General features: G+C 45.6%; 1 protein-coding gene across 3 annotated transcripts in view; it reads right to left on the bottom strand.

Moving 5' to 3' along the window:
* The window catches only part of SLC35F4 (solute carrier family 35 member F4), a 182,198-nt gene that overhangs the window by 26,247 nt on the left and 132,188 nt on the right, over positions 1-23,763 (bottom strand). For 2 of the 3 annotated variants that reach the window (XM_005295518.4, XM_008170940.4), the window contains exons 2-3: positions 12,575-12,763; positions 8,174-8,471 (exon numbers count right to left, since the gene is read on the bottom strand). In XM_005295518.4, coding sequence (XP_005295575.1) covers positions 8,174-8,471; positions 12,575-12,763 — 487 coding nt within the window. Of the gene's footprint in view, positions 1-8,173; positions 8,472-12,574; positions 12,764-23,763 lie in introns of those variants that run through there. The other variant, XM_042850877.2, reaches the window with a different exon arrangement.

Here is a 23,763-nt window from a genome sequence, read left to right as displayed (position 1 = left end):
TGGTTTGAGCATTGGCCTGCTTAAACCCAGGGTTGTGAGTTCAATCCTTGAAGGGGCCATTTAGGGATCTAGCGCAAAAATCTGTCTGGGGATTAGTCCTGCTTTGAGCAGGGGGTTAGACTAGATGACCTCCAGAGGTCCCTTCCAACCCTGATATTCTATGAGCATGTGCAGACATCCCCTTGATTTCACTGGGAGTTAAACATGTGCTTAAATGCTTTGTTAAATAAGGATGGACCTGGCATGTGCTTAAAGATGAATACATGACTAAGTATCTTTCATTCCAAGGGATATAGGTCCTGATTCCAGTCTTGCTAATGGCCTGATCTTGATCTTGTACCATTGGAATCAATGGGAGTTATGCAATTGACTTCAGTGGGAGCAAGACCGGTACGCTATTATAAATCCAAAATATCTCAACTGCAGCCAGTGAAGTTCGTTTGGATTTCTGCTGGTGTAAACCAAATCAGAATCTGTCTGACTGCCCATGAGTCCTTACTATATAAAATATGAAGGCGAGAGGTGGTATCAGCATGACTTAGGGTGGGAGATGACACACAGCGCCAAAGCCACCAGTGTGTTATGCGGGTGGTACAAAGTGAGTGCTGGTGAAAGCTTCGCACCACATCACACCCTCGTGCATTCCATATAGCCACATCCGTTATGGGGAAATCTGGTTTAGAAATGTGCTGTGGGAGAGGTTCTCTCTGACATCCCCCATGGTCAGCGGGGCAGAGAGCTGGTCACTGGCAGACAATGGGAGCCAGCACTGGGAGCTGGAGAGAGATCGGATCACTCACTGCTACATCACTCAGTGCCACACAAGGTGGTGATCTGCCATCAACGGTACTCTAGAAGGGGGCTCTGCAATCTGGCTGCCTCATCCTGTGGGCCCAAAGGCTATTCCTGCCTACGAGGTGGGGGGAGGGGGCAAGGAGAAGGCCCTGGAACCTGCCCCCTCCTCAAAAGCCGTGGATGGGGGAAGGAGAGAGGGCCCTGCAGGCTGCCCCTTCTCCAAACGCCCCAGCGGCTTCCCCTAACAGACAGGTTTAGAGGAAAACTGGAATCCAAAGTGCATAAAGCAAACAGCTCGTCTCCAAAGACAAGAGCGGTCTATTTAAAAACCTGCCCTCTGGAAAACTTCGCTTTTTCTATTGTGCACACAGGCCTCAGTCTCAGCTTTGCGCCGCGTACCACATTCTCTAGAGCTATTGCACCTCAGGCAATTTTCTAGACCTTGGAGCGCGTAAAACAGAATGCACCTATCTGACTCCATCCTCGCCATATACCTGCAGAGAAGCCACTTCACTCACCACTGACACGTGCCAACCTCTGGAGTGTAATGCAGCGGCTGTTTTTAACGGCACACAGCAGCACTCCACCACAGAAACGAATACCAAATCCAGTGGAAACTGCCGGGGGGGGGGGGGGGGGGGGGGAGGAAGGGGGGTAATGTAGATAGGTAGAATCTAAATAGAATCATGTGGATTAAAATTTGGCCAGGGCATCACTTATGTTGCTCTTGCAAAAAAGTACCACGAGATATTTAATGGCCACGGGTTGCCACTACCTTGCTTTTATGTCTTAGCAGGGAGATGGCACTCCAGCAGCACAATGCCCTTGAACACCATTCTAGGCAGAGGTGGATTAGGGGTTTGTGGGGCCCTGGCTCAGAGCAAGTGGGGGCCCCTTTCCCTCTCAGTGCTCCTGCTGGGGAAATAGGGTCGGCAGGAGCACTGGGCGGGCAGAGCAGGTCAGGGCATGGGGGCCCCCAATTGGCTGGGGCCCCTAGGCATGGGCCCCACTGGCCAATCCACCACTGATTCTAGGGCACTGACACTGAGAGAAGAGTGACTCCTCCTGAATCACAAAAATCACTGACTGCAGGCTACATTTGTTTGCCCAAGAATTGGAGCACAGAGAAAGGGGAAAGGTCATTTGGTGCGCAGCCTTCAGGCCGGATACACCCCAGCGGGTTCCACATAGGGAGGGCAGCTCCATAATAGCCCCTCCAGCAGAAGTTGCCCAGGAGAAGCACTGAATTAGTACCGCTCTTGGCTGGCTTGGTTCTGCCTTCTCTTGGGCCAGCCCCTGCCACTCTGGGGGCTGACTCGGGTCCCTTATCTTCAATGTCCTCTGAAGTAAGGATTTGTATTTAGCAGTGTAATTCCCAAGCACGGCTGGCTCCAGGCACCAGCCTGGCAAGCAGGTGCTTGGGGCAGCCGCTCCGGAGAGAGGCGGCATGTCCAGGTATTCAGCGGCAATTCGGCGGACGGTCCCTCACTCCCGCTCGGAGCGAAGGACCTCCCGCCGAATTGCCGTCGCAGATCGCGATCGCGGCTTTTTTTTTTTTGGCTGCTTGGGGCGGCCAAAACCCTGGAGCCGGCCCTGTTCCCAAGGGCACTGGGGAAATCTGGCTGAGCTGCTGTGGGGAGTACAAGGGCAAGAACGTGAGTGTGACAAACCACATGTACTTGGAGCTTTGCTTCTGCTTGGACTGATGCCTGTACAGTAACTCCTCACTTAACGTCCTCCCGCTTAACGTTGTTTCCAAGTTACCTTGCTGCTCCATTAGGGAACATGCTCGTTTAAAGTCTCAGGGCTGGGGCAGGCAGGAGGTGCAGGCTGCAGGGCCCTGCAGGGCCCTGGGCTAAGGGGGCCCCGGGGCCCTGGCCTGCAGCTCTAAAGCCCCTTTCAGAATGCAGCCTGCGAGCAGGCGCCAGAGGACTCAGGAGGAGCAGGGGCAGCCGCGCAGGCTTTGAAGGGGAAAGCGGCGCTTCTGGCTGGCCCTGCCTGCCGGTGGGGAGGGGGGCAGATCCCAGAATTGCGGCTCCCAGAATCGCGGCCATGGGGGCGGTGCCGCGCTGCGCAGAGCCACCTGCACACCCCCTGCACCAAACAGGAGCTGCCCCAGGTAAGTGTTCTGCACCTCCTGCCTGCCCCAGCCCTGAGCCTCCTCCCACACCCACACCCTGAGCGCCCTCCCGCACCCTAACTCCCTCCCAGACCCCGCACCCCACCCTGAGCATCCTCCCGCACCCTAACTCCCTCCCAGACCCCGCACCCCCACCCTGAGCCCCCTCCTGCACCCTAACTCCCTCCCAGACCCCGCACCCCCACCCTGAGCGCCCTCCTACACCCTAACTCCCTCCCAGACCCTGCACCCCCAGCCCTGAGCCCCAAGAGGAGAATGGAGAAAAAAAGAATGAAAAACGGGGGGGGAGTGGGAATAAGAGAGAATGATCCCCCCACGAGGGGGCCCCAAAAATGAAGTTGAGCACAGGGCCCCACTAACTCTAAATCCGTCACTGGTGGGAAGGGGAGGAGTGGGGAAGCGCCGCTCCGGGGAGGAGGTGGAGTGGGGGTGGAAAGAGGCGAGCCTGGAGTGGAGCGGGGACGGGAAGAGGCAGGCCTGGAGCATCCCCTGGCAAAGTCAGCACCTGTTTTTCTGGGGGGAAGCTGCTGCTGCGCAAGGTGCTTCCTAGCGTCCTTGCCTGCCTCACTGTCTGAAGTGGGCTGTGCCTGTGTGGGGTAAGCCAGGGGCACCTCCCCACCACAGTACAGTACTGTACAGTATATGATGCCTTTTGTCTGCCCCCCAAAAATTTCCTTGGAACCTAACCCCCCACATTTACATTAAATCTTATGGGAAAATTGGATTCGTTTAACATCATTTCATTTAAAGTTGCATTTTTCAGGAACATAACTACAACGTTAAGTGAGGAGTTACTGTATCTCATTATCCTGCGTTGTCCTTGTCACTAGAAATTTGATACTTCCCAGCGAAGTCATCTCTTGCTGGCACCCGCAGCCATAAACAATGTCTGTAATCAGGGCCTCAATGCTACTCAGCACCTGCTCGCTTTCCCTGGACTCCTAGGTGCAGTAGATATTCTGGATTGAGTGCTTGAAGGAATGCGCTCTAGAGCCTACAGTGCCCACCATTAGGGAACCAACATTTGGTACCAGCCCTTACTCAGTGGTATGTGAGATGCCATCCAGCTATTTCCAGGGAACAACTGCAGATATCACTGTGAGTAGACTAATGGCAAAGGCTGACTTTTTAATGGGGACCACTTTCCCTGTGAGCTCCACAACATTTCATTACTCGCTCTTCATAAAGAGTTCGGGCTTCATGCTTCCCTCACATTTCAGGCTCTCTGGCAGGTGCTTACGTTTAATCTACAACCAGTCGGAAAACGGCAGGAGCTGTGTTAAAATAGTCTACCTTGAGAAGGCTAAAATGGCAAATTGAAATTCAGGGGACAGGTTGCAACAGTGAGTCACTTTTAAGACTAAAAAACGGAATCTCAAGGGTAAGCGGTGAGAGTTTCAAAACAATTTCAAAGCCTTTAACCTTCATAATCCAGCAAACCCAAAGCTGAAAACCAAGACTTTTGTCCTGACTAACAGGACTTTTTTTTTAAATGCAAAGGCTTTGATAGGCTGGGGTGATATTTCAAAAGCAGATGACATTATTACTGCCATAGAGAAGATGTTATAGGCATAATTTGTTATGGTCTGTTGCGGAACCTATTGGACAAAATTTCATGCCTCTTTAAGCCACCAGTGAATCACTCTGTCCTACAGAAATAAAAAACACCACCACACACACACGACTAGCCTAAGGATAAGCATGGGCCAGATTTGATTGAAACAAATTATCTATTTCACAAAAATAAAGCCAGCAAAGGAAATAATAAATGGTAGAAAACACAAGTGAGAACTCGTTAACGGGGATAACGCTTAGAGCACAAAAGTAATAACTATAAATACATTTTAAAAACAATAAATGATGTTTTAGGATGGTAATAATCAGAAAAACAAAAATCCTCAAGAGACCAGGAGAAGTCTGGATAGTATTATGGGATGATTTTTCACACCTGGACTTTCCCAATTACATAGATAGATTTGGGTTCACCTAATTTATGAACCCAAATAATAATACTACCTAATTGCCCAATGTGCCCGTGCAAATCAGATACACTGGCCACTATTACAAAGCCATCATTTGCCAACAGTTACCCCCTCCCCACAACCTCTCCTCCACACACAGGAGCCTGAAATACCACAATTTCACCATAAACCTAGAATTGGAAATACTCTGGGAGCTGTAGAATATCTGTTGGCAAATTCTGATTTTCTACGAGCAAACGCTCATACACATTAGCCCTGGCACCTAACTTGTCATTTGTGCATGCTCACGTACTTAATTTGCAGTTGCTCATCTGGTATTTGTGTGCATAAATTCCCATGTACACGCGCATACATACATCCAACTTGGACACTTGGGCTCTAAAGGTTTGGGTTGTTGGGTTTTTTTTAAATCCCGTGGGCCTTTTGTGAGTGTGGGTCAAAGCTCTCAGAATGTCCTAGTTACATTTAGGTAATGCACGTGAGGGAGAACCCTGGAGGCCATTGTGGGGGTGGGGAGGAGCTGACAATAAAATCCCTGTAATTTGGATAAGTTTGAAACCCCCCTGCACCAGACATATGGCCCAGGGGCGATGTATCTCTCAAGGTGCTGAGCACTGTCTACTCTCAGGATACTCAGCAGGAGATGCTCCAGGATCAGGCCCACACAGTCTACATTCAGCTGATAAGTATTATACTTCCAGTCAACATCAACTAAAGCAGCATCTTCCTTTTCAGGGCCTGACCCATTGACTTCAATGGGCTTTAGATCAGGCCCAGAGAGTGCATTAATTCAAATAAAATTGTAAAACACTGTATCAGAGCATCCAGGGGCATACTACAGGGCATAAATATTTTAGTGAGTGCGGGTTGTATGAACAGGTAGAGGGGAGGTGGGCTTTCTTAATAATATAGATATTTGCAGGCTGCACAAATGGTTATTCTCAGACTTTTGTTGTGGTGGATGTATAATCAGACGATTAACTGATTTACACACAGAAACGATTTGTTCACACAAATAATAGCACAGCATTCACCCTGACGTTCATTCATTTGCTCTATATTGACTATTATTGGGCTATGTTCTCCTGCCTAGCCTCACATGTAGAAGCCAAGCAGATAGTGGTTGATGTTCTCACAAACCATCCCAGTTTAGGAAGAAGCAGGATGAAGGGATCTTTCTTGCACAAACCACTGTGATCTTTGGGGCAGCAATTAATTAATAGCAACGGTCCAATTTTAGATGGACTGATATGATGTAAATAATAACTTAAGTCCAACTTCAGACCTGGGATCTCTACAAGAGCATCAGAGTGAGGGATTTGGTCCATAGGCCCCAATCCTGCTGCTGTTAAAACTCCTAGTGTTCTCAACGGAAGTATCATTCCATCCTCAGTAAGGAGTCCAGACCAGAATCTGATACCCATATATTGACTAATACCTTACTTAGGGTGACCAGACGTCCCGATATTTACTTGTTTGTCCCGCGTCCCGACCGATGTTCGGCCGGGACGCGAATTGTCCTGATATTTTGCCCTTTGGCGCACAGACGGAGGGGGCTCATGCCCCCCCGCCCCAACTCCACCCCGGCCCCGCCCCGACTCCGCCCCTCCCTCCCCCATTGGATCCCTCCCCAAATCCCCGCCCTGGCCCCAGCCCCAGCCCCGCCCCCTCATTGCCCCATTGGATCCCTCTCCAAATCCCCGCCCTGGCCCCACCTCTTCCCCAAGCACACCGCATTCCTCCTCCTCACCCCTCCCTCCCAGGCTTGCGCTAATCAGCTCTCTGGCGGTGCAAGCGCTGGAGGGAAGGGGAGAAGCAGGACACGGCAGCCCGCTCAGGGGAGGTGGAGGCAGAGCGAAGGTGAGCTGGTGCGGGGGGGCGGGGCTCAACCCCCACCAATTTCTCCTATGCTCCGGCGGCTCTTCGGGCTTTTTTTTTTTGTTGCTCCGCTGGCACCCCTTCCATCCCCCCGCGTCCCGATATTTCACGTCTCTCATCTGGTCACCCTAACCTTACTTCACATACACTGATGAAACCAGTGGGGTTGCTTGCAGAGCAAAGTGTTACCAAACAAGAGTAAGAGTATCCGAATCTGGTCCTTGTTTAAAATTGCCCTATGATTGCTTTGGCAGGATGTTTTACCTCTTGTGAGTCAAATTCAGTTGCAGTCCCTGGAGCAATTGCAAGTTGGCTACTGGAGAGGAACAGGGATGTGTATCGGGTTTTACCTTTCTAATGTTTGGACTCCCGAGGCCTCACCCCCTGCTCCGCCTCTTCCTTCAAGACCCTGCTCCATCTCCGCCTCTTCCCCCAAAGCCCCGCCTCTTCCCCCAAAACTCCACTCCCTTCTCCACCTCTTCTCCTAAGGCCTCATCCTCTTCTCCACCTCCCAGATTAAAAAAAAAAAGGGACATCAGGGCTTGTCAAATGGCACCCGGACAGACAAGCCGAAACCCAGACTATCTGGGTAAAAACCAAACGGGTGGCAACCCTAGATGTGTATGTTACTGCCCATACAACCTAAAATTATAACTGCAATTATGCTCCCAGCATTTCTTCACTTCAGGCTAGATTGAGTTTGCTCTCAGCCCATAGCAAGGGGCAGTGTGTAGCTGCTTTGTCCAAAGCGCAGACTAGGGAGGGAACTGTGAATCTATAGTTCACAATTCCTTCCCTGGCTCTCCCAGCACGGGGGGAAGCAGGCTTTATGGAAAGGGGATGAAAACCATCTCCCTACTCCCCTCAAGGCAGACTGTGGCCTGATATGTGGATAGCCTACACAGGGGCGTGGGGAAATGGTTTTCATACCATTATTCCCCTACAGGGGTCCTGAAGACAATCTTCCATCTCCCCAGTTTTAAGTTTCATCTTGGCCAGCTCTGATTTATTCTGATCAGACTTTACATTAAGGTTGTATGTTACAGATGCAAATAGTATCTGTTATAGATGGCTATAAGCGCATCAATCCAAGGTATAATCCATGTTTATAAGCCCTGGTTATAAGCAACCAATTGACCTGTTGAACTCAATAACAATCTATAAAAATTAACCATTTATTCAAGCATATGTAAATAATCTATTAACTTCTAATAAACGACATATGACTGGGAACCTTAAAATAAAGTGTGATCTTTATTCTGCTCCATCACACCAAAAAGCAAACTATATAGCTAGTGTCTATATCTAAGAAAACAGCTGTCATTTGAGTCAACAGTTATGGAGATACTTAAAGCGACAGTGTCACAATAAAACCTACCTGAATTTTTTGATTGGAGACTGCTTTTCCTGTGCAGTTGCAAGGTGCCCAGAATAATAAACAGGGAAAAACATAATGTTCCAGTTTGTTGAAAACCAAGTCATGAAAAATGGATAGTCAAAGTTCTTATATGTGATTTTCACAATCTGTGTGGTTCCAACCCAAGAGGATGAGACTGATAAGATTATTAGAAATCCCCAGACAACCTTAAGAAATGTAGATGTGCAAGACTGACACCGGGTCTGTGCTTGGTTTTCTTGACTGTTGTTCTCGGTATGGGTTTGTGTCCCTTCTTCTCCTGAAAAAAAAAAGAGGAGAGTTACAGGCAAAATGGGTCCATTTCAAGGAATTCATAATTTCTGCTATAGTATCGGTTTCTTTAGCACGTCATCCCCCTGGACCAAACACAGTGCCCCCTAGCCAAGGACTTGGAATGCTGTAAAGAAGTACTTCAGTAATAAAACAATCGCAATTTCAAGGTGATGGGAACAAAGTACGACCAAATTACAGTGGCACAAGGTACCAGCTGTTGCCACTGTTTCGGGTCCTTCTTTTGTCAGTCAAGCCTGTAGCATGCAGCCGTATCCCTCTCTTACGGCCAACTATGTTACAAAGCCAAAAACTGTTTATGTTTGCTATGTGAGCCCATAGATCTGAAACTAGAAACAAACCTTTATGATTCAGAGGTCTTGACTCAGAAAGCACATTTTTATTTACGAGCTTAGGGAAAAAATAGTTTGGTCATTTCCTTTTAAAGTTCATTACATAGAATGAGACAGATTTGCAGCCGTACAGTTAAAAATGGATATGGAATAAAACTAGATCTTGGTAATAAAATCACTAGATAGAAACAAAGAAGAAATAGATAGTTCTCATTCCATACTCTAGTTACTGTGGAAATAGTGAAACAGTTGATTCGTTTTGCTCCTTGGTCTGATGTGCCAGTAGAGTAGTGCGCTTACCCTATCTTACTACATGCGAATGTACCATGGTGGTTTGGTTTCAGGAATAAAGGGGTTAATGTTAAAAATCACTACAAGTAGCTACTCCACATGAACAACAGCTACCTTAACTACACGATTTTACTGTCTATAGATTTGACCAGCGTATGACATGATATATTGTGGGGATCGATTTGTTTATTAATGTGAATAGGAACTATACACCAGCTGTGACGATAGGATACATCATCATGAGTTCTGTTATGGAGCAGTTCAACATAACAACATGTGAGAAAGGCAGGATTTCAGACCAAAGCTTGACTTCCCTTTGATGTCAGTTGCCTTTGATATAGGATTAACATGATGTAAACGTAGTGGACCAAGTTAGTAGAGGTACATCAGGGTGAATTTGATTTTGGAAGTGTTTCTTTTAATTATATCAGAGAATGCATTATAACCAAGAACTTTATAATGAGGAAACAGGGCATTTTGCAACTGTGCAGTGGCCTCTTTCTAGACTACAGATGGTAAAGAGGTACACCAGCAGGAGTTTTAACGCCTCATTGGGCCACTCAAGCCAGAGAAGTCAAAGGATAGGGACCAGGCCCCCCCAACCCCCAAGTCCCACTGGACCTCCAGGTTGGGGGCTGAGCAATAGGCCAACAATCTAACCTTATAAAAGAGTTAAGTTATAGAAACACAACACTGCAGTCATTCCAGCAAACAGCACGATAGACAAGGACGGCAGAGCCTTGTCCATGCCCGAAGTGACAGCTATTTAGCTGTTCTGTTGTTTAATAGTGAAAAAAAGAGTTCAAATAAAATTCAAGGTCTATTAATAACATGCAGAGAATAATTAGAGAGTGCTTTGAAAAGAGTTTTTACAAAATGCAGTCAGTTTAACATTCTCTTTAACTGATGGGGAGTAGAAGCCAGAGCAGGATATTTTAGTCATACTAATAATGACTGACCGCTACTACTGAAAGGTAAATTATAGTTTGTTTGCAAACCAGAGATGCTTGCACAGAACATGTTATGTAATATCCACAGGTGGGGTTACCTGCAAGAGAGAACTATCAAACAATTAACTCTCACTGATCTAATAGTTACAGTAATCACAGAATAACAGAAGGCTAAAACATCTTTGCACGGGCCCTACATTTTCCAATTACCAAACAACTAACTGTGCACGAAGCTATCATTAGCATTTGGTTTGGATTTTGCAGTCCCAGATGTGGATGTTAATGAAAATAACAGAAACATACACTCCTTGTGAGTTCTTGCTTGGCCTCCGTTCTGATTAACCTTATATGGTGGATTAGCCTAAGTAGCATAAGTTCCTTCAAAAGTCCATGGGATTTCTGCTCCTGAATCACTTAAGCACTTCAAAAGTCTCATCCACCAGCAAAGATTTAAAAAACAATAACAATTCTGAATAACAAGCCTGGGGCCTGGATTCCAAGAGGGTGGCCTACAGGCATAACGGGCATAAATAAATCCGTACTAAATGGGTAGGATATTTCCAAAGATTCCATTTCTACTGGTCATCAGGGTGGACCCAGGCCGGGGCAGGGAAGCAGAACCAATGCGTAGATGCTGAAGGGTGAGCTACCACAAAATAAACAAACACATCAGTCAAAGCAACCAGTAAATAACTTGTCACAACCACCAAGATGGCAGAGCTCCTCTGTGTCTGCAATTAATGCAATCAGCAACACAGCAATAAACATCACCAGTCATGGGCACAGAAACAAATTTGGGGAGCCAAGAAGCACAGAGGGAAAGGGACAGAACTGATAAGACATTGTGGCCAGAGGAACACGGTATTGGAAAGCAGCTAGTGACCAGAAAACCCCATACATTCTATGTTTAACTTTTCACTATTGCTAACATAGTCTTTGCTTACGATGCCTGAATGGCAGTATGGTAAAAAAAAAAGGGGTGGGGTCTTGCAAAGGAAACAGCATAACGCACAGGCTGCTCTTCTAAATGCATCAGTGTCTGCCATCCATCTTGTAGAGAGAGGGCAGCTTTACCCGAAATTTAGGTCACTATGCTTTCTTTGTGACTACTTCTCATGTGGATCTATACTGTCCCTGTCTAGCTACAGTACTTTCCCAAGACAACCTTGCTCAGATCTTATTCCTTAGAAAGGGAGGCCCAGAACTGAAAGGGGATGCAGTCGAAAGTGATAGGGTGCCAAGTTCAAGGAGAATCAGGTCAGGGCGCTACCGCTCCTCAGAGGGACCAAGGTCCTTCCTTAGAGAACTCAGGATTGATTCTGATTTTGGTTTTACACAGGTGTTGGCTTGAATGAAGTCAGTCCCGATCACCAATATAAGTGAGATCAGAATCAGGTCTCTAGTGTCTTGGGTATGATTCTTCTTGCATGCTATTTACTGTTGTCTCAGGGTATCTCAGATATTTTTCCAGGATACCCAGCAGTTCTCTCTGCAACTCTCTACTGAATTCCCTTTTTGCCATCATATATGTTCTTTCTACAGGACTACTAGCTCCCTCAATTTACCCTGCTGATTGGGACACTAGAAATGGCTTCCTCTTCTCAGAGTTTGGGCAATGGAGAGACAGAAGAGGAGACTTGTCGCCCACGTTCTCAATGTGTTTGGGAGATCAGCCTCCGCCCCCTCCTCCTCCTCTTGCCACTTTGACTCCAGAGTTTTCCCAAGGAGCTTGGGCAATGATGCTATTTCAGTGCCAACTGTTCTCCTCCTGCTTGAAGAATTCAGCAGACTTGAAAACTCTGCCACAGGCCAATACGTCATGGTTGTATCCATCCCACCCACACGGATGAAGGAGCCACCAGTGCCCAAGTTGATCTGCTGATGAAGCAACCAGAGGCAGCACCATACCTACAGGTTCACTTGGGCTACACTGCTGCAGTAAAGGGGGAGGCTACATCCTGCGGTAAGCCCTGATGTCTTCCTCAGCAGCTGACTGGTGATCTGAGCTGGGGTTGATGGTCTTGCCTAGATATCATTCCACCTCTTGCTCTTTCTCTTCCTCCTCTTCAGAACATCCATGGTCTGAGGTGAGAGGGCCAGTGGCTTTGAGAAGGAATAGAGCTGGCTTTTAAGGGTCCCTGGGCTCTGGCCTGGCTGAAGCTAAGGAAACACAACCATTTTGTAAAACTGTGTGTTATTATTTATCATCCTTTAAAGGTCTTCCGTGACTATTGGGCTTATACAGCCAACTTCTCAGATACTAAAGCATATATTCCTATTAGGGACCATGCCTCTTTCCCCCCTCCACTCTTCAATCCCTCCAAACCCCAATTTGCAACCGACAAAGGAATGGCTTTCGTGTGGCTGTGTTGCTCGCGGCAGAGGAAACCATGTCAATGCTTTCTGACACTGCACCAACCACGGCATCCTTCCACGACAGACGAAAGCGGCCTTTCGCAGGCCTCTCGCCGTGCCAGATAGGCGGCTATTGTTCCTACCTGATCTGATCTGCCTCTCGACTCTGCTGTGCCGGCAAATTCCAGAGGGGCTTCGACTCTGCAGCTCAAGAATGGGAGCAGCAGAATCTTCAGCAACAGATAAAGGGGAGAGCTGCCTACTGATGCCACTGCGTGTGATGGGGCAGTTGGCTCCTGGCTTGCATCGGGTGACAGATGATCGGGAGGCACCTGAGAAGAAAGAGTTTGCATAAGTTTGACTGTAAGCTCCCTTGAGGAAAAGGTATTGTGGGATTTCAAACATCTTGACAGTGAAATGCATACAAATGACTCATGGGGGAAGGGGGCACACCGCAATAATCAAAGCCCCCGCTGGCCAAAAATGAATTTTTAACTTCCCTTCCCCCCGCCCCCCATACATAGAAGCTCCCTACAATGATTAACTGTTTTTCCTGAAGGAATTAGAGTCCTAAACTGGAATACATTTTTAGCTACCATGGGACATCCATTTGGTTTGAACAGTCAAAGAGGCATTTGTACTCACACAGGCCCTTTCTGACCACTGACACTGAAACAAGCAAGAGTGGAGGACACCATTTCCTCATGGCATGGGAAGGGATTTTTTTGGAATGATCCTCCCCTGGTGTCACCAAGGACAGCCTTACAAGAGGAAAGTTTCCTCTTTGTTACATCCTGCAGAGTTCCCCACCATTGGTACTTGAGGTCCTTGATGGTTGTACAGAATGAAACAGAAGCCAGTGATAACCGTCTTAAACTAGGACAACTGTTCTATCGCTGGAACGAGTCTACTTTTATGACTTCAGACCCAGTTAGGGCACTGAAATGCTATCTGGCAAGCCACATCGGAGCCTTGGGTCTTCAGAGAAGTTGTCTTTTCTCCTTCTGCTGGATGGAAACAACACCAAGGTGGAATAGGTGTCTATCCCTAGGAGGCTGGAGAAGAGGTGGAAGGTGGCAGGTAAGACCCAGAACCCAGAAATACGTGGCTGGAATCAACCAGATGTTAGGTTAATATAAATTTTGCTGCTGAGGAAGACATCGTGTTCTATGAGCGAGAACTTTCAGGAGTGAATGAAGAACCAGCAGATGACAGAAGAGAATGGACACAGCAGCACGATGGTCTGAACCTGGCCAACTAAGCCTGGCTCTTCTCTTCCAGGTGTTGAATGTCTTCTTACACAGATTTATTTTAGGCTGGGGGCTTATTTAACCTGTCAGCACACAAGCAGCACATCAGTCACTAAGGGCTGGTCTTCACTACCCGCCCGGATCGGCGGTAGAAAATCGATCTCTCAGGGATCGATTGATCGCGTCTCGTCGGGACGCAATAATCGATCCCCGAATCGACGCGCGTACTCCACCAGCCCAGGTAGGAGTAAGTGCCGTCGACGGGGGAGCCGCGGCGGTCGATTTGCCGCCGTCCTCACAGCGGGGTAAGTCGGAACAGATACGTCGAATTCAGCTACGCTATTCACGTAGCTGAATTTGTGTATCTGAAATCGATCCCCCCCACCGTAGTGTAGACGTAGCCTAAGTCAAGAACACATGGAATAGGGAAATAAATGTAAGACATGGATTTGGAAGTTAAATGTGGCTGTCTATCCCTTCCCCTAGCAGCTGGATTTTCAATAGGTAACTTTATCACCCGAACCTGTGGTGTTATTTACACCTACACTGACAACTGATGGCTTTGCCATGACTCTAGTGGCCTTGGCATGCCAATCAAATCCGCTTTCCAATGTAACTGAGTACAAAACCTGCTTGTAAGATGCCAATTGTGCAACGATATAGCAGACTAACAGACTAGAATAGACTTCTTTACATAACCAGCAAGCATCACTCAGGCTTTTTGTGTGCGCAGGTAATTCCATGCCAAACAATGGCACCAGGGCATATAGACACGGAGGAACGTATCTGACACAGCCCATGAAACAAGTTACATCCTTCTCTGGGAAGGTGGGATGGGTGTTGTATGTTCTTTCCCAATGGCAAATCTGAAGTCACGTTTGCTCTGCCAGCACCACGTACAACACAGTAGAAGATAGAAGCAGGGCTAATAATTATGTTTTGGAGGTCTGGTCTTGTCATTATACAGAAGAACATTCACTCCAACAGATGCAACTTTCATAATCCAGATCCTGTCAATTAAGTTACTCTACATTAGATAGACAGTAGTCAGAGCCATCAGCTAAACCTTGGAGGATGATCTGCCTCAAAGTTGTTATCCCCCAGACTTCTCTTTCTCCAAGTTTGGATATCAGTGTTCTCTCTGGGAGAAATTCACCCCAGTGCAGAAGTTCAACATGAGGGCTACACCTGAGACTCCATCCAGCTGGGTAGGGATGCAACCCCAAGCTCTGAGTGTCCCTAGCCTCTGTTTGCCAGAAGCTGGGAGTGGACAGGATCACTCGATGACTGCCTGTTCTGTTCATTCCCTCTGAAGCATCCGGCACTAGCCACTGTCAGAAGACAGGATACTGGGCTAGATGGACCATTGGTCTGATCCAATATGGCCATTCTTATGTTCTTATGAGTTTTGTAACTGGTAAAATCATCCTATAAATACTCCTAGCTGAAATGCACAACTATGGGCGCACACCTTCTGTGTAAGGTGAATGTAACACCACCACATGAGACAGCTTCCCACAGACTCATGTGGTATTGAACCTTTATCCTGTACTGTATTACTATTGGCTTACAGCAGTAAACCAGATTGATATTGGTTATTTGGTCTCCTGAACATATTTCATAACGAACCAAAGTGTGGTCAAGCAATTGACTCTACAATTTATCAACATTGTAATCTTGATTTTACAGTCAGTCTCTCTGCGGTCTTGGCCAACTCACGTCATCTCTCCAAGCCTCCTATTTCCCTGCCTCGTAAAGGGGGGTAATATTATCTACCCCATAAGGGTTATGAAAAGTTTTAAAGCTCTTCGATGATGAAAAGCACAACATACGTGCTAAGTATTGTGACTGATCTGGAACATTTCCCTCATACAACACAGCACAATGCCTTACTCTACAATAGTCGAACGGTACTTGCAACATCCACAGTCTGAAATCCAAGGGGCTAAAGTGATCAATACCTTTACTCCTAAATTTTCAAAAAGTCACTAGTTATTTTGGGGGTCCCGCATTGAGGCACCTTAAAAAAGCCCAGGCTGAGCACCCACCCTCTGAAAATCAGCCTTTAAGATGGCTCCCCCCAAATCACCAGTCACTTTTGTAAATGTAGCTCTTGGCCTTTACTTATCAATGATAAAATGAGGATAATATAGAAATATGTATCCCAAAGAGATTGCAAACAATTAAGAGAGACAGGTCGCATCCCAATCCATAAATCTAGATCTAGAGCTTAGTGGAGTATTTGCAACTAAAAGTGCAGAAAGCGTTTTTTCTTATACCCACACAAACAGCTCCTGGTTATTTATATGCTGTATAACAGTGTGGCATCAATCTTTTTGCATGTGTTGAGAACCCTGAGCAGTTGAGAATGAAATTGCCAATTAAGAGACCATATTTAATTTGAAGACACTACTTGTTTTAGTGCAATATTCTTCCCTGCTCTTCGAGCGTGATCAAGTAGCACAACAATTAATCAATAGTTTGTTAGAGCTGGAAAGCTTTGGACTGTGCCATTTTAGGCTACTGAATCTAAATATATTTCAAGGATATATTTTGACAGTGAAGGTGAGCAGATATATTCCAGCTAATTTATCTAAACCTACTATTTTATTAGCAGCAAGGACAACAAATCACAGATTGCTGTACCATGTAAAGAAACCTCACGTATTTTTTTTGCAGGTCACTGATGCCTTCATGCACTTTGTGAGCTCTGACTTACATTAGAAGAACCAAAAGCAGAGCTTGCAAAGCCTCTACTCTTTATTTTCTTAACAGAGCAGTTGTACGTGGTCAGCAGGGTAAAGAAATCCATGGAGTCCCTCTGGATTTGCACCAGAATAATAAGAGCCGTGTTTGCCACTGAGATATATATCCTTCTCTCTTTCTAGGAATTGTCACGTGGCTATTGAAGGATAGCTGATGGGTCTGGCCACATGGCTGCCCAGAGGAGTAAGAACCCATCTCTGCCTAGCAGCTCCTGGATGCGGCAAGAGCAGGGCCGGCCTTTCCAATGCAACCCTAGACAAGCAAGTGGGTGAGGAGAGAGCAGAACCGGGTGAAGTTATGGCTCTGCCCTCCCATGCACAGGCTGTCAGAGGTGGCCAGGTGAGCGTGGGATGTAAGCCATGCTCCAAAGAAGGGTGAAGCAACTTACCCTCTCCTCAGAGCAAAAGGAGAGCATGACCCTCAGAGCCCCTAAAAGCCAACTGGCAAAGGATTCACTGTCATGGAACAGAAATTTCCTAGCAAGCCTGATAAACTCACTACACTTAACACATTGCTGTCATAGCATTTACTTATTAAAAGTGTCATGTGAGGTATCAAATGAAAGCTTATATCATATTGGCCATCATGAGCATTGTATAATGTGCATATGACTGCCAATCAAGAAGTTGAATGTACATACTAAAAATAGGTTTAAACTATGTAACCAGGCAGAGTTGATAAGTTTTTCCCAGACACAAAGGAATGTTGATTTACTCCTCTGCCTAGATCTCTGATGTACATTGATCAGGATAAGCCAAATACGATGGAAGTTCATTTGCATCTGAGGTAAACGGGAAAAACAAGTTAACAGGAGGATGAGAACAACCGGAACACAAAGCAGCAGGAAACAAGGAGCTTATCTAGGGGTTCACTTCAAGGGGATTCATTTCAAAGGTTTGCTGGCCTATAAGAAGGGACAAGAACCTTTTGGTACTGAGGGAGCAAAAAGGACAGCACTTTTTGCATCCATGAAAGTTTGATCCTGGCCCTGAGGGCTGTTGGTACTGAGTGGTTGCTTTAGGTTAGAAACTTATCTTAGACAAAGGTTTTAGCCTGTTAAAAGTAATGACCGGTCTCTTAGAGGCATGTTATACTTCTGTTTTATTTGTAACCATCATTGTTTCCATTATTCTTACTCAATACTCACTTGAATCTCTGTTCTTTGTTAATAAGCTTATTCTCCTTTTACTATAAAGTCATCTCAGTGCTGTGATATTAAGTAGCACAGGCCTTCCCCATTGAATCAAGCAAGCTGGTGTGTATGCAGTCTCTTTGGAAGCAATTTCTCTTGGAAATTACTGAGAGTGCCCAGTGACAGGGGTTGCACTCTACAAGGGGACACTTCTAGGAAGTTAGGGAACAGGGGTGGACCAAGTATTAACCTGCAAGGCAAAGTAAGGGCTGGGAGAGTCCTGAGAAGTTTGTCTAGGGTAGTTAGCAGTCTGAGAGCTGTCACCCAATTTAACACCAGCAAGTCTCTCTCTTGCTGAGGCAGAGGGGTAACACACCCCAAGAAAGAACTACAGGGAGCCTGGGAGGAACTGTGACTTCAAGAGGGGTCCCCTGGGCTGGCGTTGGCACAGGGCTGTTTATGTAACCCCTATCGTCTGCATGGAGCCCAATCTATCTAGGTACTTCCCAGGCTGCCATCACTGTAGTATCTGAGTGCCTACAATCATTAACAGATTTACTCTCGCAACACTCCTGTGAAGTATTGCTCCCACTTTACAGATGGGGAACTGAGGCACAGAAAGATTACGTGACTTGCCCAGGGATACACCAGGAGCCTGGGGCTGGTCATCAAACCCACTTCTACTGAATCCCAGCCCAGTGCTTTATCCACTAGGCCACTGGTGGCTCTTTAACCCTAAGCGAATGGATTTTCACTTATTCCTCAGAATGCAGTATCAAACCTTTCCGCGTTTTCTGCAGATCGTTCTGTTCAAGGAACTGAATGACGTTGCTAACTATTATTTGAGATCTGTGTAACACTGGGTCACTGTGCCCCACACTCTATGTCCCCCACAGAAGGCTACATTTTACCCCATCCCCCTGACAGGAATACCTCCATCAGCTCCTCTCTTCAGAACCCCCACACCTCCCATCAGAGCTCCTCACATTCCACCATGTCCATTATCACTCCCACTGAGACAGATCCATTTCTAACCCAAGCAACAGGATTCTTGTGCTTAGTTTCAGTGACTTTTCCGAGGCTTTTCCTCCCACACGTGATTTCTCTCCCTAGACATGGCCTCTCTGTTGCAAGTGCTGTTGGTTATGGACAGGAGGTAAGATTCATAGAGACAAGCAGTGAAGCAGAAAGCTGTATTCTGTCATGTTCGGCTCACCCTCCACACCTCTGACTTTTGGTTTCACTCGGTGAAAAGCAGTTTTTCAAAGGAGAACATGGAGTTAGTGTAATTGTCCATACACTCTGCCTAGCAAATCCATTCTTACATGATTACTTTACATAAGCTACAGGCAACCATTGCATTATCTGTCATTTACTGTGTACCAAACCCTTACCCGACTTCATCAGAATACAGCCGAGTAACACCAGGGATGAATTTGGCCCATGGCCTTACATTAGATGAACCATCGGTTTAGAATGAGTCTGTATTTTGCACAGAATTTGGCGATTTATTTTAACCATTTATCGTAATAGATATTGGGGCCAATCTCGCAAACAGCAGAAATGCTGCAAGACAGCATTTCTTGCAGTACGACACGTCTCCCACCTCAAAAAGCTTATAATATAATATAATTTGATGACAATACATAAACCCACAAGCGGGTTTAACAAATAAGACACGGGAGAACAGGAAGTGACATCATGGGACCGCATAGAGCTAGCAAGAGCATAATTTAATAATCTGCTTTGATTATTCAAGTAAGCAAATGGTTAGTGTATGATCTTAATTAGCTGATTGATTCCTTTGTGGATTCCTTTTGTATTCTGCCATTCATGAATTTCCAAGAACAGCAGTAAATCCAAAACTTGCTGCTCCGTTCAATTGTGTCCCATACATGAGTATGTAATTAATTGGATTGCTCATGTGAGTGACAATTGCAGAAGAAGTGAGGTTTTTACCCACGAAAGCTTATGCCCAAATAAATCTGTTAGTCTTTAAGGTGCCACCAGACTCCTTGTTGTAATTGCAGGATGGGTCTCTTACACCAGAGGCTTACATCTAAGAGCTTGTAGATTAAATCTCAGAGATTGTACCCTGCTACAACAATAAGAGGGAATAAATCCCCCCTCTATGCCCTCGATGCACCCACATACACTATGCCCAGATTGAAGATCCTGGACAGAGGGATTGGGAAAGTAGGAGCTCTGGAGCAGATACAAGTGAGGAGAGCGTGAGCAGAGTCATGGCTTCACCCACCCCGCACATGTCAGTCAATAATGCTCACTGAGCGCTGAAGAGGGGTATGCTAATTTACCCCCTCCCAATGCAAGTGGGAAACCCAGGGAGGAATCACACCCAAAGTTAGTAGAGAGAGTCTGTATTACTGTGCAAATGGGTATTGATCTGTTTGGCACTGTAGCGCTCCCCTTCTAGCTTCAAAACCCATTGAAGCACTAAATATAAAAACATCTTTGTGACACATCTGCAGGTCTGTTCGGTACAGTATGTTCCAGTGTCTACTATAACAAACAAACTTGCCAACCTCCCCCAGTCTAGGCAGACTAGGAATAACAGAAGTGTTATGTAAAAAATGGAGCAGCATTTCCATACCAGTGAGCTACAAAAACAATTCTGGAAGGCAAGGTAGGTCAGTGGGATGGGTTGACTCCATTCCCCTAGCATCCTCGAGAGTATCTGCCACTGGAAACATATTGGGTCAGCCTAGAATCACCTATTATTTGCTTAGAATTTGAAGATACCGGTGTCATGGTTACAGAGCTAGCTACATCTTTGCCTCCTTCTCTGGTCTCTCAGAGTGCACCGGCCTTAGCCCTCAGGCCTCGTGCACCTCCTGGGATGGAATTCTGAGATTCCCCCACCGGATCCCAGGTTATAGTACGCTGAGGATCAATTGTGCTTACCTAGCGAGTCTGACTGGGTTCATCACTGGCTGCAAGCCTTCTTCTTGGGAGCTCTGACCAGTGGCGTATACAGTGACCAGGCACTTTTCCTTTTCTTAACAGTACGAACAAAGGATAGCAAAAGAGCGAAAGGTTTTTAAAACAAGAAAAGGTCTATGCACGTGCCTACCTTACCTCAAGGCTTGTGGTATCTCTTCATTGTCTCTCCCAACAACTGCCCACGAGTGTCACTTTTATCCCCCCAGACGTCCTTTGTCTCAGGCATTTGGTTCTCCTGTGTTTACAACCTGGGATCCTTTCCCTTGGCAAGCTAGGCTGGTGAGCTCTGCAGGTGATCAGAGGTAGAACCTCAAAGCTAATGGACCCTGAAGGGTGTTTGAAGTGTTGACCAATGGGTGGCTATCTGAAGCCATTATACTCTTTCTTGCCTTGAATCAACCCCATGTTTTCATACAGTTACCCTCCTCAAAACAGATGCATATAGAGCATATAGTATTCATAAATGTTGCAGAGCAGTCTCATGTCCTTCACAACTAAAATACTGCAATAATCCAGAAAGTAAATAAATACACAGGGCCTATTTTACACAATTGGTTCCGAACAAATAATTTAGTGTGTGCTCTGTGGCAAGCTGAACCAAACGGTGCGAAAAGGACCCGGGATTGGGCTGCACACAGATGGAACAGACTGAAAAAAAACTATGGCAGCGTCATCACGTTTAAAAATTAAGGTTTTCCATTAATTTAATATAAAAATTAATAATGCATCCATACAGTAGCTCCGTTTTACTTATTCTGTATTGAAATCCATTTAGTTTACACTATTCCCAGATCTTCAGTTTTCAATATGCCGCAGACTTTTGCATCACCAAAGCATTGTCTTTGTATTGACAAAGCCTATTTGCATCAGAGAAGTTGTCACAAAAACAACTGGCGGGTTTTGACACATGGGGCGGTATAGAAGGCAGTTTTTGATTGAGGGGGATAAGTACATTATTTGGATGTTTCTGCTAAAGTGATTAGCAATGAAATGCCATTTCAATTTTAATCTTTTGCTGTCAGAGTTTGCAGCACCTGTTGAGACACAAGAGCAGCTCATACATCACAGAATTCTTGTTTCAGGCTGTCTGCAGACTCAGGAAGACATTACTGCATTGGTTATACTCCGGTTTACAGTTCCAGAGTTATTTGCACAACCAGGAAGGCTAGACACATTTTTTAAAATGAAAGTTAAGATTCTGGTGCATAATTCTGCAGCAATAGAGAGAGGAAGAAGTGAATTCTGTGGCCAGGGAACCATGGACTATACATGGCCCGGGCAAAGAAACCCCAAAAAGCTCTGAGTTGTAATGCTCCAGGGGAAAGTGAGGATAGTGTATTCTGTCCATTTTAAAGCAACAAAATATCATTAGCTGTTGTGGCTTTAAGATTTTATTTTCATAAAGGATTTGGCTTGTTAGCCAAATTCCTGTTAGCACAATTGGGGGACACAAAAATTGACACGAAAAAGCCCCACTCCATTCTCTTCTCCTCTCACTTGCCTCTATCACTCAGCATTTCTATTATACATACCCTACCTATCCTGGACAAATAGCATAGCCAGTAAAAACAATGGCATTTCTAGGAATTAACGAATGCTCTGAGCTACAAGGTTTGGATCTGAACCCAAACTTCAAAAAGACTGAGAGAGCTCAGATATGGGGTTTTATTATGGGGATAGGAGCCATCTGCATTGGTCAGAGAGGAGACAATGTCAGTGCTGTGAGTGGTTCAGATCTGGGGTTTATCCTGTTACAGCGATAGGGGCCAGAAACAGGGCTAAATCCTCCCATCAGTGAATCCAGAGTAACTCAGCCAAATAATTCTGTACTTACATTGGTGTATCTGAACGCAAAATTTGCCCATGAAGTTCAGATCTAGGGTCAAACCTTCCCCAAGTTTGGGTGTGTTCAGATCCAGCATTTTGATTCAGTTCCATGTGTGTGTTATAGTGACAAAAAGTCAAAAGGGAGCAAAATTTCAAGGAGGAACATCAGTAATTTTTGCAGACTGCATGATGTTACACTGATTTGAGGTCTACATTTATTCTTCTATTCATTAAAGAAAAGACTGCGCATAGCTCAGTCTTGGTATATTTAAATATGCCACAGCTTGGTAGTATATCTGAATAGGCCACTTCTGAGACACCAGGAACACTAACGGGAAAAAATATGTTACAGTTACAGATATATTTCCCTTCAGAGTGATGCACTTTTTATTAGTGGTTTGCTTGGTTTGAGGGGTTTCACTTTTGAAGAGGAAGGAAAGGTTACATCATTTATTTTTCCTAAGGAAAAAACAAACAAAAAAGATTTGCAGATTTTAATGAAAAACAAATTGCTCAAAGATGGAGTGTGGCATGTCTCTGCTAGGCCACGTTTCACTATTATCAAGAGCGGGTAAAAATAGTAACATCCATCCACAATTCCGGCCAATTATCTCATCATCGGCCACAAACAACCATTCATTTGGAAATCAAAAGACTGCAACTTTATACATAATTAACAATGAACCCCCTACAATTGATACATGTCTTCCTGTTTCGGTTATGAAATGAACAGGGCGGCAGCATAGTCTAATTTCAAAGGAAAGGACTGTGGGTGAGGTATCCTACATTCTATCGCTGACTCTACAACTAGCTCGCTGTGTGATCTTGGACAAGTCACTTTACCTCTCTGCACCTAAATTACCATTTCTGTAAAACAGGGATAATAATACACACCTGCTTGTCTCAAGTGCTTTGAGGTCCTCTGATTCTGGGTGTTAAATAAGTGCAAATTATTGTCAGAATTTTCAAAAGAACTCGGCAGAATTGGTCATTGGATAGCCCCCATGCAATGAAATATCTTTTTTGAGATGGGGCATCCAGAACTGCATGCAGTATTCAAGGTGTGGGCAAATCATGGATTTATATAGTGGCATTAAGATATTTTCTGTCTTATTATCTATCCCTTTCCTAATGATTCCCAACATTCTGTTCGCTTTTTTGACTGCCGCTGCACAGTGAGGAGATGTTTTCAGAGAACTATCCACAATGACGCCAAGATCTCTTTCTTGAGTGGTAACAGCTAACGTAGACCCCATCATTTTGTATGTATAGTTGGGATTATGTTTTCCAATGTGCATTACTTTGCATTTAGCAACACTGAATTTCATCTGCCATTTTGTTGCCCAGTAAATAAAATATATGGAGATACACCTATCTCATAGAACTGGAAGGGACC

Source organism: Chrysemys picta, chromosome 4, assembly GCF_011386835.1.
Source record: "Chrysemys picta bellii isolate R12L10 chromosome 4, ASM1138683v2, whole genome shotgun sequence".
NCBI classification, from domain to species: Eukaryota; Metazoa; Chordata; order Testudines; family Emydidae; genus Chrysemys; species Chrysemys picta.
Note: the sequence above shows the minus strand (reverse complement) of the source record. Positions and strands in the feature narration are given on the sequence as shown.